We start from the raw sequence: 15,670 nt of genomic DNA on the forward strand, positions 1-15,670 counted from the left end.
TTGTTTTCCTTCCTTGAGTCCTAGCCACCAACATCTCTCACCTAGATGGCTTCTTGACTGGTTGTCCTGCTAATCTGTTTACCACAAAGCAACCAGAGTGGTCTTTTTTTAAAAGCATGAATCAGATTGAGTCATTCCCCTGCTTAAAATCCTCCAATGGTTTCTCATTATATTCAGAATAAAACCCAAACTCTGTGCCTGGTTTACAAGGTACAGTATAATCTGTTACCCTCTTATGTTTCAAGACTTTCACCATTTCTTACTATGATTTGGTTACACTGGCTTCCTTGATGCATCTCAAATATGTCAAGAAGTTTCCTGCCTCAGGGCCTTTGCACTTCCTTACCTTCTGCCTGGAATGTCTTTCCCCTTGAAAGGCTGGCTCTTTTTCATCCTTTAGGTTTCAGCTCAGAGGTCAATTCTCAGACAAATCTTCGCTGACTACCTTATCTTATGAAGCCTTTCCCTTACTTCTAGTTATTTTCTATCATACCATCCTAATTATTTTCTTTATAACTCTTATTACAAAACGACATTTTCTAGGTCATTTATTTCCTTAATAGCATATTGCCTGTCAACTTCTAGTGAAATACAAGCCCCTTGAGAGCAGGGATTTGCCTTTCAGCCCTGTACTTAACATTGCCCGCCTTATGGTAGCCAACAAAAAAATATTTGTTGAACAAATTATTAATATCTTAAAATCATTTTGGAAAATTTCTACCTTTAGCCACAAAGATTTATAGTATTTTACCCCTGAAAATATACAAATCTACTTTTAGGAAGTTTTTTACTCTGAAAAATATCTGAAAGAGCAGATTAAAATTAGACCACACTGGTCAAGTATAGATCATGGCAAAAATAAATTGGGAAGATGGGGTATGGTAAAAATGTTTATGTCTGAACAGGTTTCAGTTCTTCACACATCTCAAACATGAGTAGCACATGCTAACCTAAAGCCACAGTGGGAACACATCAACCAGGAACGGGGGCTTCCATCATTCTGACACAGGGAAGATGGGAACAATGGAATCATGCCCAGCAGGTCTGCGGAGGAAGGTTAAATGGTTTTAGTGCCAGAAGGGAAAAACTGCCATTTTGTCAAGCCAGAACAGAAGTTAGCACATCTGTGGTTGTTGAAGTGAAGAGCTGATGAATGGAATGCAACAACTTGGAACTGAAAAGGAGAAGCCCGTTTCTAAGCTCAAACTCATGGTTTGTAATCCCAGAGCACAGTACATCTTAATATTGTAAGAAATTCTCCTGTCAACAAAGACAGAGTGTTCATGGATAAGTGACTGGGGCTACTCTATCCCCTTTTGTGATCTGCATGGTGATTTTAATTATAATAACTCATTTAAATTGGAGATCTAGGCAGCTGGATATTAAAAACACAGCATTGGGAAAACCCAATAAGACCAAAAAAAATGAGAGGAAAAAAACGACAGCCAAACTCTTTTGTATAATTAAGCTCTCCTGTGACAATGAAAACAATTCGATAATGTCTGTGTCGCTGATATGCTAGTTGAGGAAAAACAAAAGAAAAAACATAGATGCAACAGCCAAGTGCTACGAAAGTCAACTGGTCTGACAAGCTTCTAACACCAAGGGTGGTTGACAACCGAGGAAAAAGCCGAGTTATCTTCAGAAAGCAGGCAAATTTCATTCTGCTTTTTTTCCCATGCATCGATGCAGATAACTTGATTTAAAAGAGAAAGACTGGGGGCTGGCCCCGTGGCCGAGTGGTTACATTCGTGCGCTCCGCTGCAGGCGGCCCAGTGTTTCGTTGGTTCGAATCCTGGGCGCGGACATGGCCCTGCTCGTCAGACCACGCTGGGGCGGCATCCCACATGCCACAACTAGAAGAACCCACAACGAAGAATACACAACTATGTACTGGGGGGCTTTGGGGAGAAAAAGGAAAAAATAAAATCTTTAAAAAAAAAAAAAAAAAGAGAAAGACTGTTAGGACCTCATTTTCATCTCCAGCACAGGATCCCTGGAAAACGTCTCACTGCACAAAGCTGGGATCCAGTGACGAGGTTGATTCTCCAGAACAGTAACTCTGGAGTATTCTTCTCTAGTGCAGGAGACGTTTGACCCACTAGAAGGCACTATGCCAACCCCTGGTTACAGAAAATTTCATACCTTTTTAACAAACTGAAAAGAGATATTTCACTTAAAAGAAAATCATGAAAGTGAAAATGACCTTACTCAATTAGTTGAACAACTCAAATAACATTTAGGAATAATCACCACTGAATTGAAAAGTCTATTCAACTAAGAAAAAAGGGAAAACATTGGCCATTTACCTGAATATTTTCAGGTTGTCCCTACCTGACATATAAGAAATAATTATTACACTGGTGAGAAAAATGTATCCTAAACGCTTAAAAAAAAACCCCGCAGCAATTGCATCTCACTGAACAACTCTGTAACCTTCAGTCTTATGTTTTTCCAGTCAATTAACTGTGGTATCTTTTGCTTTTCAACCAACCAAATAGGGTATCAACTGCCTCAGTTTAAGAAAGAGCAAAGATCGAATATCAAGTCTGTCATTTGGCATGAGTAGAGTTAGTGCTTTATTATTGTTGAAGACAGATGAGTGATTAAAGAGGAGTGCAGATTTATTCAAACAACTGCTGCCCAGATCATCATATGAAGTACTTTCCACAACCATGTGTGCTCTCCCACCACCTGGGCTACATCAGAGGGATGTGGGTCCAAAATGCTAAGAGTCACAGGGGGAGGGTCACTGAAGGCTAGTTGATATTGGAAATCTCCAAGTCGTTTCTAATCACACTTCTAAAAAACCTCATATGACTATTGAGCAAAATTATTTGGCCATATCTTAAAACTAAAATGCTTTGGAAGAAGAATTGGTGAAATAAATAGACTTTCATGGTATCAGTTATTGCAAGAAATAAGAATATTTAAAGTTTTTGCTACAAATTGCACCTACAGAACTACTCTCATCGCTTTAATAAACATTGTTGTTTATGTGAAGCATTCTTGAATAATTATAAATCTATAATATTTATTTTCAATACCCCAGACAGATGGGATTCAGGCATGTTCCAATTTGGCAGAACTCAATATGCTTTCAAAATGCCTATCCAATGAAATCCCTTTTTGGATATCAAATCAATACGATAACAGAGTTTCCAAGATAGGCTCAATTGATGACCACGTGCTAGAGGTTTTACATTTATATTGTCTGGATCAATGCCGATGATTTGATTGGAATAGGAGCAGCTGCACATATAGTCTTTGGGGGTGAGAGAGATTTGTCTCTCTCCACTCTGATAAGAACTAAATTTGGACTGTGCATTTTGAGATGTTCATGGCACCACATTTACTGCTATCAAAGAGGAACATTACAAAGGATTAACATGAGCCCCAGATCAAAATTCCAATGCAGAAAAGCATAGAGCTTTAAAAAGACAAATCAGGAGCAGGAATAACAAAACGTTTCCTGTGTCAGGTTTACAGCTTGATGGCAGGAGGAGAAACAGTTCCTTTGCAAGTGTGTTCACACTAATATCCATCCCCCAAACACATCAGCCTAATTTCTTCCTTTCTGCTCTGACAACATCCTTGCCCTCCACCCTCACTCTACCTACACTCCCAGAATCACCAAGGGAATGCTAATTAAGTAAAAAACCAAGGGTTTTACAGTCTTATTTTGCATAGTCCTTCCCCAAAAGCCTGAATGCAAACTTCTCAGCTTATTATTTTAATATCAAGAAATTCTGTAGCACTACAAATGATAAATTGGAATCACAAACTTACCATAAAAAGTCAACTGTCCCCTTGCTACGTTTTTCCCTCTTGAATTTTCAGCCACACATTCATATAAACCAGCATCCTCCTGCTGGAAATTGGGGATTTCAAGGATTCCATTTGACTTGTGTCTCCTGGCTTTTCTTGCTATTGGCTTTCCATCAGCTCTTCTCCAGATAATAGTTGGTACTGGACTGATAGTGATAATAAAAAGGAATTAATCAAATTAAAGAAAATTGTTTCTTTTATCTGAACCTATGCTCTCAACATTTTTCTTCTTAGTTCTAAACATAAGCTTGCATTAGACAGTGTTTTCCAAACTTCATTCATTTGCACATCACTATAATGATTTTATCCATATCCACATCTCTAGTATTATTATATACTTACTGTTTTTCTTAAAATCAAATAACCTTCCTTAACCTTAAATAATCTATCTCCTACAAAATATTATCACTTAAACAAAACAGATTTTTATAAGCTTATTATATTTTTTCTAATATATTTGGTTTTTCTAAATCATAAATATGAAAATAAAAATGTCCATGCACACATGTGGCAGATTAAAGATGGCTTCAAATTCTTTCACATTCCTTTCATCAAGATGAGGTCCAGGCACCTTCCTCCTTGAACCTGGTGAGCTCTTGGGCAACTTTGAATACTGAAATAAGGCAGAGGTGATGTTGTGTCAGTTTCAAGACTCAGGCGATAAGAAACTGGCAGCTTCTACTTTCTGTCTCTTGGAGTACTCTCTATGGAACCTTACCAAGTTATAGCAGTCCATTAGGAGGGTGGTTTGAGGAAAGCTTACGTAAAATAGTGAGATAAGGAAATAAGCAATCTATGGGGTCTTTATACACTCTCAAGGCATCTATCATCCTACAGCCCTAACTGTTAGAACACATCTTAAATTGCAAGGAGGACATTGTGGAGTCTGCAAATCAATGGTTTAGTGAGCTAACCACAGCTTTTAAGATTGTGGCTTCCTAGCAGGAGATACAATTATTTACTTATTTATTTTTCACAAAAACACACGCAGAGAAGTAATTAGACTAAAGACTTGCTAATCTTCTCTGGAAAACCTGAGATGGTATTTAAAAAATTAAAGCCATCAACTCTACTATACTTGTTTTAGAAGAATTTAGGTTCACTAGACAGACACTAACTCAAAATGCAGAAAGGGCTCTATCAGAAGTACATTATGGGTCTTTACATTTGATGAGAGAGACACTTAACGCATGCCTTTACAAATAACTGTACTTAGACATAGTCTTTTTGCTCTTCAGTGGGCGCTGATGATGTGTTTCAGCAGCTGGATGTGCATACTCAAACATTTCTGCGTAGACTGGAGGAGCCCAATTTGGGTCTTTTGTTTTTATTCTAGTGCCATTCAAGCAGCATGAATAGAGTTTAATTCATACCCCCTTTGAAGTGTGAACAACATGAATTTTGCTCTTTCTCTACAGATGATTTTTCAAGGTGTCACCTTGGAGAGTTCAACAAATATATTCCTAGCCTATCTAGTTACCTGCTTTCACTTTTCCCTTGGATTGAGTTTCCTAATATATATATATATATATATTAACATATATGTTAATAAAAGGGACCATATTACACTGTTTGGCAATCTGCTTTTAGTCTCTTAGCAATAAATCATGGGCATTTTCTATGTCTTACACATTGTTTTACAAGTTGATTTTTTTTTTTTTTTTGAGGAAGATTAGTCCTGAGCTAACTGCTGCCAGTCCTCCTCTTTTTGCTGAGGAAGCCTGGCCCTGAGCTAACATCTGTGCCCATCTTCCTCTACTTTATATGTGGGATGCCTACCACAGCATGGCGTGCCAAGCAGTGCCATGTCCGCACCCGGGATCCGCACCAGCGAACCCCAGGCCGCCGAGAAGCAGAACGTGTGAACGTAACCGCTGTGCCACCGGGCCAAACCCTACAACTTGATTTTTAAGGTCTGTACAATGTTCCATGCTACAGCTATGTCATAATTTATTTAAAGTGGTAAGTTTTAAGGACATAAAAAATGACCACTGTATTGTACCAAAATAAAGACACTATTGTAGCTTATATGGCCACGACTTGGAAACATGGAAACCAAAAGAATCCTTCTTTATTAAAGCTGAAAGTAAAAAGAAAAGAAGTAACGCTTTCTTCTATGGTTGCTGTCAAACACAAAAGTCATAAAAAAATAGATTCAATGCTGATACAGGGGTTGGGCAAAAGTTAGCGTTGTTGCCTTAGCCAAGATTTGGGCACAGGAAAAGGATGAGGAGTTAGCAAAGGGTTAGTCCAATAGATGGAGTTGAGTGTAAAGATTCACGTGCATCCTCAAAATCCAGAGAAGATGTAAAATTCTCATTTCAGATGATAGTTTTTATGGTTTATGCCAAACCTTTTCTTCAGGGTTACTGGCAAAATCTTCACCAATCTGTTTTTTCATTTTCTTTATACCCTCTGATAGGTACTATATGGAAAAGTTAACTGGTTCCCAAGTAGGCTTATCTAACAATAATCCACAGACTGAATAATAAAGTTGTGAATAATTTTCAGACAATTCTGTAAAATAGAGACTCTCGTGGGGAATATCAGGTCTTACCTATCTCTAGGCAGAGTAGAAGGACATCCAGAATAGACAAAAGAAACCAGCAATTAGAAAAAAAATTCAAGAAAAGTTTGATGCATCCTCTATAAACTAGGGCCAGAATGAAAGTTCATATTTTTCCAAATAGTCAGCTTGACTCTACCTCAAATGAAGGCATTGTTTTCCTGTCATCCTGGGTCAGACAGTGTGCACACTACAGGTCATAATAATAGAACAAAATACTTTTTTCAGAATTGCCCATTCTCCTCTCTTTGTGGCACGTTAACTGCAGCAGCCTAAGCCTCCTCACACCATTACACCTTCCCTCTCCGTGGTGAGAGGGCAGAATCGAAGACGCAGACACAGAATTACAAAGAGAAAGGCTTGACTTGCTTTTCAGTCACCTCAGAAACTATCACTGCAAACAGTGCAAGGAAAATTCTATACCTGCCCAAGCTGAAGAGAGGAGAAGGAGGGAGAGAAACCAGAACTTACTTTCCTAAGGCAAAGCATTCCAGCTTCACTGTTGTTCCTTTTGCAGTCGGGACCGTTTCTGGGAACTGCACTTCTATTTTTGGCTCATATTCGCCCATCACCCCTGTGAATAAACGAAGGAGCTAAGTCTTGGAGGTTCTTTGAAAACATACATAAGTGTTTATCGGTTAACGTGGGATGCTCCCATACATCATTATGTGCATGATTAATTCTTTCATTTAAAGCAGGTCCTATGTCTAACAGTCGTGAATTGTGGCTCCTCTCCCAGCTACTGCTAGAGGGAAATTTGTATCACAGCACCACACCATCTGCCTAGGATTAAATTCTCCATGCATACAACCTCGCTTCTCAGAAATACTTTTTTTTTAGGTAGTCATGGAAAAAAACAAGGAAGGAAGATAAAGTCCTTGTCACCAGGAAAATCAAATAAATTATCTTTTTGGAAATATACTGCCAAAAAATTCAAAATACTTTAAAAACATACGTGCATGCCTTATTACATCTATAGAAGAAAAAAAATTCTGAGTAATCAATTTGTGACCACAAATTACTTTATCTTTCATTTCCAAGGCCAATCTGAATTAACCATAAATTAGAACATGCAAGGTAATATCAAATGCAGTATTTACACTATATTCAGAACGAATGTAAAAAGAATAATAGGAAGGTCATCTTCTCCCACTCGAAGGTCATCTTCTCCCACTTTCCCCCACCCTGGAAATGACTGTACAATTATGGCCCAGGTAACACAACCTAACAAATGAAGTCCATGCTTTAAACTAAATACTGATCAATTATTTCTTATCAATTCATTCTTGACCACATATACCACTGCTCTAATTGTTTTAATATATTTATTTATTTATATTCAATTTCTAGCCATTTTCTGTGGTCTCTGATTCAACTGTGTCAATACAAAGTTTGGAATTACGTAGTATACTAAAAAATGATAGGATCTTCCTTTTTCTTTCTCCTTTAGGCTTCCCTTAGTTAGAGGAAAAATAAATGGAAGGATTCAGAAGAAAGGTTGAAAGCCAGGAATGGATGGGGACAGCTACAATGACAAAGAGAAAAGATTGCACTCACTCTGCAGAGGTGATCCTTTTCACCTGCAGCTTCAGAGTTGGGAAGGATCAAGGGAATTTTGTCAGTGTGTAAAAAAAAAAAAACCAACACTAAGTGTCAGATGACATAGTCTAGCTAGGTTTACCATGAGGTATGAAGTGCAGAAGTGCAAAGCTGAATATAGTTGTTTGTTTATTTCCTTTCATAAATGACAGGGGAGATTGTGTTTGGAAGGCATCTTTGAGGTAATTTAGCTCAGCATTCCTAATCTTGGCATTTGTGGATGCACACTTTTCTACTAAGAGGGACCATAGCTAGCAACCTATTCTCAAATGGACCTTAACTCCTCCCAAATTGAAATCAGAGTTCTAATCTCTCCCTTCCTTTTAAAACAAGGCTGTAATCTCCAAAGGGTTAAACAGTTTGTCTTTAGTCTCACAACCAACTAGTTAGTGTTCAAGGTTGCAACTCTGGTTCTCAATTCCTCATCTCAGTCTTTTACTATGGCCTCTCACCACTGCAATGAATAACACTACAAAACTAGATTCATATACACTAAATCCATGCTTGACACATTCAGATACAAAACCATCCCTCCTTTTTTGGCCGGTCTCTGCGTTCTCTTGCACTTAAGTTTGGGTTTGCCTTCCTTTGAGCATTTGCCACAAAGTTGGACCAGTAAAGAAGTGACGCTTGCTAACGACGGCATCCACACACTGCCCATGCTGTTAACTCATCATCCCATAAATATCAGGAGGATGACACTGAATGCAGGAACAAGTTAACACCTTTACAGCTGCATGTGTGGCTGTGTCCTATGGGAGCTGTGTTAATTAAAAAGAGAATTGCCTTCAGAGAGAGGTCTTTTGTCCTCCCAGGAAATCAAGACCATCTGCATTGCAGTGTATCGTGTGTGGGAGACACGATGACAAGGTTAAAATACAAGGGACAAGGCTGTCTTAGCAGTGATCTGCCTCCTCTTTCTATAAACATTACATGTAAATTGGGTTTCTTTAAGCCAGCTATGAAAGATACACCAAGGAGCAAATATATCAGGACACACAACTGTGTCCTGAGTAACTGAAATGTCACTGCAGTGCAGACTCAGCATCCCAAATCCCCTGAACTGGTATCTCCTCATCCTAATATCCTACCTACTAAAGCCCAGACTCAAGGTCCACTCTTCCAGGGTCCTTTACCCCCTCCTCTGTACACCCTACTCTCTAGTCCACAGTGATCTTTAAATGACCAGAAAGAGGCAAAACCTCTTTTGCAACAGTTCTCACTGTTCCCCATGACTTCTTAAAAAAAAACCCACACATTTATTCAGGTAGAATTTATATACCAAAAAATTAACCAATTTTAAGAGTACAATTCAATGACTTTTAGTAAATTTACTGAGTTGTGCAGTCATCATAATTCAGTTTTGGAAGATTTCTATCATCTGGAAAAGATCCCTCAAGCCTGTTCATAGTTAATCCCCAGAAATAGGCCCAGGCCCAGGTAACCAGTAATCGGCTTTCTGTCTCTCTAGATTTGTCTCTTCCAGACATTTCATGTAAGTGGAATCATACAATATGTTGTCTTTTGAGCTTGGCTTCTTTCATGTGGCATCATGTTATCAAGGTTCATCCATGTTGTAGCATGTATCAGTAGTTGGTTACTTTTTATGGCTGAATAGTGTTCGACTGTATGGATGTACCACATTTTACTTACTATTCACTGGCTGTGTTAGTTCCCTAGCAATGCCGTAACAAAGTGATACAAATTGTATGGTTTAAAGCAGAATAAATTTATTCTCTCACAGTTCTGCGGGCTAGAAGTCATAAATGAAGGAGTTGACAGGGCCATGCTCCCTCTGAGACCCTGGGTAGAAGTGTTCCTTGCCTCTTCCTAGTTTTTGGTGGTGGCCATCAATATTTGGGGTTTCTTGGTTTGTAGTTGTGTCACTCCAATCTCTACCTCTGTTGTCAAATGACATTCTCTCTGTGTGCCTTCCCGTTGTTGTCTTACAAAGACATCAGTCATATTGGATTAAAGATCCACTCTACTCCAATATGACCTCACCTGAACTAATTACATCTGTGGACACCCTATTTCCAAATAGGGTCATATTCAACATACCTTTCTTGGAGACAATTCACCCATAGTATCAGTTGATGAGCATTTAAGTTGCTTCCACTTTTGGCTATAATGAATAATATTTCTATGAACATTCACATACATGTGTTTGCGTGGACACGTTTTCATTTCTCTTGTGTTCCCCATGACTTTTACATGGATGACTTTTCTCTTGCTTCATGTCTCAGTTCAAGTGATGCCCCCTTGGAGAAGTGTTTTCTATTCACCTTATCTAAAATAGGTCTCTATTGTTTTTCTCTGTCAACATCTTATTTCTTTTATGTTAACTACCACAATTTATAATTCTCTTGTTTGTTCCTGTGTTTAATCTGTCTTCCATCTAGATTGCAATATGCATGACATCAAGTAATGTTTCTTTTTCATATGTATCTCTAGTTTCTAATGCTGTCTCTTCACTTAATAGATGCTCAGTAAAAAACTACTGCCATAAAACATTTTACATATAAACTTCTGGGCACCTCCGGAATAAGCATTACTTTTTTCTATCATCTTTACAGCTATTTATATACATGTAGTTTCTTCTGCTGTACTTTCACTTCCTTGAGGAATGGAAATACTTCTGATTTTTTTCTGTATCCCTCACAAATCTTAGCTCAGTACCAGGCACAAGGAAAAAAATTGTGATGAGCACAAAATCTGTAGAAGGGAGGAAAAGATGTAGGAATGTGGGCCTTTATACTGTGACACATAATAGCCATTAGGTTAAATATGTATTTCTTTCCAGGCATGAAAGTCATTTTTTAAGTATCATCATGGCTTCTTATATGAGTTCACTCACTTAAGATCATATTTTTCCAAAATGAGCTGTGTAGATTGTTTATGGGGTCATAGGGAGGGATTTATGGGTTGATATACAGTGATCTGCATTTGTGGCTATAGGAAAGCAAGCAACAGAGTTATCAGTAATAATACAGATTGATCTGTATTTACAGGAGTAGTTATTGGATATAAAGATATGGATCAGAGATGGCATAGTATGGTTTTCACTGCTGTTTAAAGAATTTTTATTATATATAAAGATTGTCTTAGTATCAAGGTCATAAAAACGAAGGAAGCAATTTTCTTCAATTATATTATGAACATTTTTTGGAACACCTGTGAACTGTTCCATTTAATTTGGTTACATCTGGCATAGGCTATACTTTTATTCGACTATTTCTCTCATTTTAACTATTTTGGCCTTTACTTTCTACATTAAATTTTAAAAGCTGTTTCTTTTTTTATTTTTTAAGAAACAAAGGCCCCTTAAAACAAGAGTGCAATTTTCAAGTCATTCCTCTGACCACCTGTACACTTTCGAACTTAATTGCTCTACAGCTGTTCTGATGATTTACAGAATGGTTAGGCGAAAAGATTGAGACTATTAATGGAATTGCTTCCTCCATCTTCAAACTATTCAAAAAAGTGGGAAGATATAAAGGCCTAGCTGTATCTACACAACCAAGGTAACAAAGTAAAGACTACAGATAATATAGTCAAGATCAACTAGGATATATAATCTCAGCAAGGTTCCCTTTCTCCTGTATGATACATATGATAGGCCTATAGAGACAACTATTGATTTCAATTCTAAATAGAGACACCTATACCTATCATTTTAAACAGAAAGTAAAAAAAGTCTTAATTCTTAAAATGCATTGTCATTATTTTCCATCTTTTGGAGTAGAAGAGACCCCATAACAATAGTGAAAGCTACAGCACTTTAAATTCCATACATCAAAGTCCTCAGAAGTCAGGGGCTTAGCTATATTTACATTCAATGAATGAATTCAATAAGTATTCATTTAACACCAATCATAAGCTATGCACTGTGCCTAGCAACGGGAGCACAGTGTGGATAACACAGTCCTGATCATTATCTTCATGACATTTGTACGCTACTCTTTTTCAATTCATTGCATAGTAACATGGGATATGCAGGCAATGATTGTTTTTTGAATAACTGAAAGCATTAATTTCCAGAGGAAGACACAGCTAGAAATTCCTACGTGGTTTTTCTAAACCAGCGGTTCTCAAACTTGATATCACCTGGAGGGCTTGAGTTTCAGTAAATTGAGATGGAGCCCAGGAATTTGCATTTCTAACAAGCTCCCAGATGATGATAATGCTGCTGATCAAGGGGAATACACTTTAAGAACTTCTATAGTAACCATAAGATGTTAAGCTAAAGCATGAAGTTCTGCCTAGCATTAATAGACATCTCCTATAGGCTAGTCATTGGGAGAGTAGTAGTAATGGAGTTTCACCAGAGACAATGCCCATCAAGAGCCTGGACTCTGTAAGAGATGAACTTGTGGCAATGATTGTTTCCCTTTCAAAACCTGGAAAGTTATTAAGGCTGCTGCTGCTGCCTGTAAGAACATAGAATTTAACAAAATAACTGGCAAATAACAGAATATGAAAGAGAAATCAGCCACACACCATGCTTGTTTAACTATAGTTTGCAGAGTGCTGTGCTGGCAGAGGAGGCCAGTTTGCAGAGCTGTGTGCCATAAGATTTTGCCAACACCTGCCTTAGCTGGAATATGTGCTTGCTAAATTAAATCACAGAAGGGACTTTTACCAATTTCCAGACTGGGATTTTTCTACTGAAAAAAAATTTCAAAATTGTCTTATGAAAAGTTCCCACATTGACTTTCTTGAGGAATAAGTCATATGATATATATTCCATTAATCTAAACATGTTTGGAAATTTCTGATGAGTCACACAAATTCCTCCTTGGCTGAATTTATCATTTTTCCCTTTTAAAAAAGGTTTGTTTTGCCCTGGGTTGAAGGAGATACTGTGGGACCTACTAGAAGGTGAATTCCCACTGAGCTTGAAGCAACAACTGTCCAGTCGTGAACCTCTCCAGTGCTGGAGATGAGGAGTAAGGAACCTGAAGGTTCTATATCCCCTCTTATACTTTGGGTTTTAATCTGACCTCAGAAACCTGTGGGATATGAAAATAAACCCCATGGTTTGACCTGAATCAAGCCTGCACTTTGTTCCTTCTTTCTCACTAATTATAGAGCAGAGATAACCTGGGTTATTCCAGAAGGCTGTCTCCTATAAAGGTAGAGTGATTGTGTATTTCTGCTTGCCTGGGCTAGTCCTGGTTTATGTGAAGTTCTGATGTATTTTGCTAGCAGTTTATAGTTTGGGCATCTAATTATAAAGTCATCTTTTTGATGAAAGAAAGCCAACTTTGTCTTCCTTTGAGGAAGCACTTTCATATTCATCCTAATAAATGTTCTTCATATTGTGTTGAACTAAACGCTCACTCTCTCCCTCTAATTTGTTCATGTTGGTCCTAGTTCAAATCTTTGGAACCACAAAGAATTGTCTCTTGATGGACAGTTTTCAGATATTTAAAGATATTATCATGTTGTCAGAGATTGGCAAAGTTTTTCTGTAAAGGGACAGATAGCAACGACATTATGTAGGTTTTGTGAGCCATACAGTTTCTGTTAGGACTCAGCTCTGCCATTGTATCTGGAAAGTAGCCCTAGACAATATGTAAACAAACGGATGTGGCTATGTTACAATAACACTTTATTTACAAAAATGGTGGTGAGCTGTATTTGGCCCGCGAGCCCTAGTTGGCTGACCTCTGGCTTAAAGGAAATGGGGAAGATAGCAAAGTTTGAGAGAATTGATAGAATCAACAGACAAACTATTAGAACTAACAAGAGATTTCAGCAAGCTTGCCAGATGTTGAATCACTACAAGAATAATAGCATATCCATACATCAGCAATAACTAATTGGAGAATGTGATTAAAAATAAGCTACCATTTACAATAGCAGCAAAAATTATAGAGAATCTAGGAATTAATCAAAAATACCCAACATTTCTATGGAGAAAAACTTTATTTTATTTACAAAAACAGGCCTTGGGCAGTATTGGCCTACAGGAGAGAGTCTGACACCTGGTTTAAACAAACACTGTACCCACTGCCTGGGAATTCTTTTCTTCCCTCTTAGATTGTCCAACTCTTCATAGAAGCTTGGGCTGATTCCTCAAACCAGGCCAGGTTTCCTCACCCCCAGGCAGTGGCTGTATGCATAATCTCACCGGTCTTTGGTTTTAGCACAAGCGAAATTTAAATGAACCTGCTTTAATTCTCTATTCTCCCCAACAGGGCCCCACTCCTGCCTCAGATTGCAATTAGGCTCCCCAGACTATAAGCTATGAGGACACAGAAAGACTTTTTCATCCCTAGGGATAAATATAAAATAGATACTGAACGAATATTTCTTAGTTAAATGTATGATCCAATGAATGCCCCAAATCTTCTCTATTCCAGGCTGGACACCTCTGCTTCGCTCTTTGACTTCAAATCCCTCTATCAGTAAATATGTTTTTGGAACTGAATTCAATAATTCTGATAAAGAATGAAACTTAAGACCCTTCACTAATTTGGAATTCTCTAACACTGTAGGTTCCCAGGGGCTGAGATCACATCTTTTTATTTCATAGTGTACAACACATAATGAGTACTTAACAGATGCTTCTTAACTGACTAGCTAAATGACCATCCAAGACCTTTGGTCCCCATGGACCTGAGAATGGAAATGACTGTGCTGGAGGTCTATAGCTGACTGCCAAGTTCCTAAGCTTGTCAAGTCTTCAAAATGTCCAGAGTCATTAAGACACTATTAAATCAGATTAGCGATGGCAGCTTAGCAAAATACCTCACATCCTTTAGTCATTTAGATGTTCTTCTCTTAAAACATGCTTTACACCCACAGATCCTCAACTATGATGTTGTTAGAGAATTAAAAACAAGATATGATTGCTGTGACAAAGCCACACAAAAGTTGCAATTAGAAGTGAGAGTAAAATAAAGGAAAATGTTTTGGTATAAACTCTAGATATTAAGTGATATAGTCTAAGTGAAGGGCATATCTCTACCTGTGGCCAGGCAGAGGTTTCATCCTTGCCAGTCTAAATGCTAGGTCATCAACAAAAGGTTGTAGATCAAGTTTACAATCAGAAAGAGACCCTTGTAATGAATGGGTTTTTGATCTGACCACTAGGTTAATTAAGTGGCCTACAAACAAAGCTGATCTGTTCATGAAGACACATAGTGGTTGTTAATGCTCCCTTGAGGATCTTATCCAGTTTGGGGAAATATTAGGAAAGTTGACTGTGAACAGATGGTAGTATCATAAAGGAGGATACACTACAATGTATCAATATTAGAGAATATTCTAGATAGTCTAGGTTTTTCCTTTCCATATTTTAGTCTTTGGGCTTTGGTCTTAAATTTGGAACTTTGAGGAGAATGTAGTCTTCGGAGACACTAGGAGGTCTAACGGTCACAGAGATGAAGGCCCATTGTGTCCTGAAAGAGTGACTGCACTTACTTTTGTGCTAGGATTGGTTATTAGCATGGGGAAGAAATATGACTCAATGAACAGCATCTGTCTGTTGAGTAGTGTTTGATATTATCTGGCCTGCGCAAATGTTAAGATTGGAGTAAATTAAGGTAGAGAGTTGTGACTGGAATTCTAGATGATGACTAGGAGGAATCTTTGATGTAACATGATAAATCACTCATTTTTATAGCTAAGAAAAAGGAGGAACAAAGAAATGGCTTGATTTGTCTCATG

At 37.9% G+C, this 15,670-nt stretch overlaps 1 protein-coding gene across 10 annotated transcripts in view; it reads right to left on the reverse strand.

Annotated features, from left to right (window-relative positions):
• The window catches only part of CNTN4 (contactin 4), an 874,157-nt gene that overhangs the window by 152,078 nt on the left and 706,409 nt on the right, over positions 1-15,670 (reverse strand). For all 10 annotated transcript variants that reach the window (XM_008518912.2, XM_070576725.1, XM_070576728.1 and 7 more), the window contains 2 exons: positions 6,866-6,968; positions 3,790-3,974 (listed from right to left, as the gene is read on the reverse strand). In XM_008518912.2, coding sequence (XP_008517134.1) covers positions 3,790-3,974; positions 6,866-6,968 — 288 coding nt within the window. The remainder of the gene's footprint in view (positions 1-3,789; positions 3,975-6,865; positions 6,969-15,670) is intronic.

Source organism: Equus przewalskii, chromosome 15, assembly GCF_037783145.1.
Source record: "Equus przewalskii isolate Varuska chromosome 15, EquPr2, whole genome shotgun sequence".
Lineage (NCBI taxonomy): Eukaryota > Metazoa > Chordata > Mammalia > Perissodactyla > Equidae > Equus > Equus przewalskii.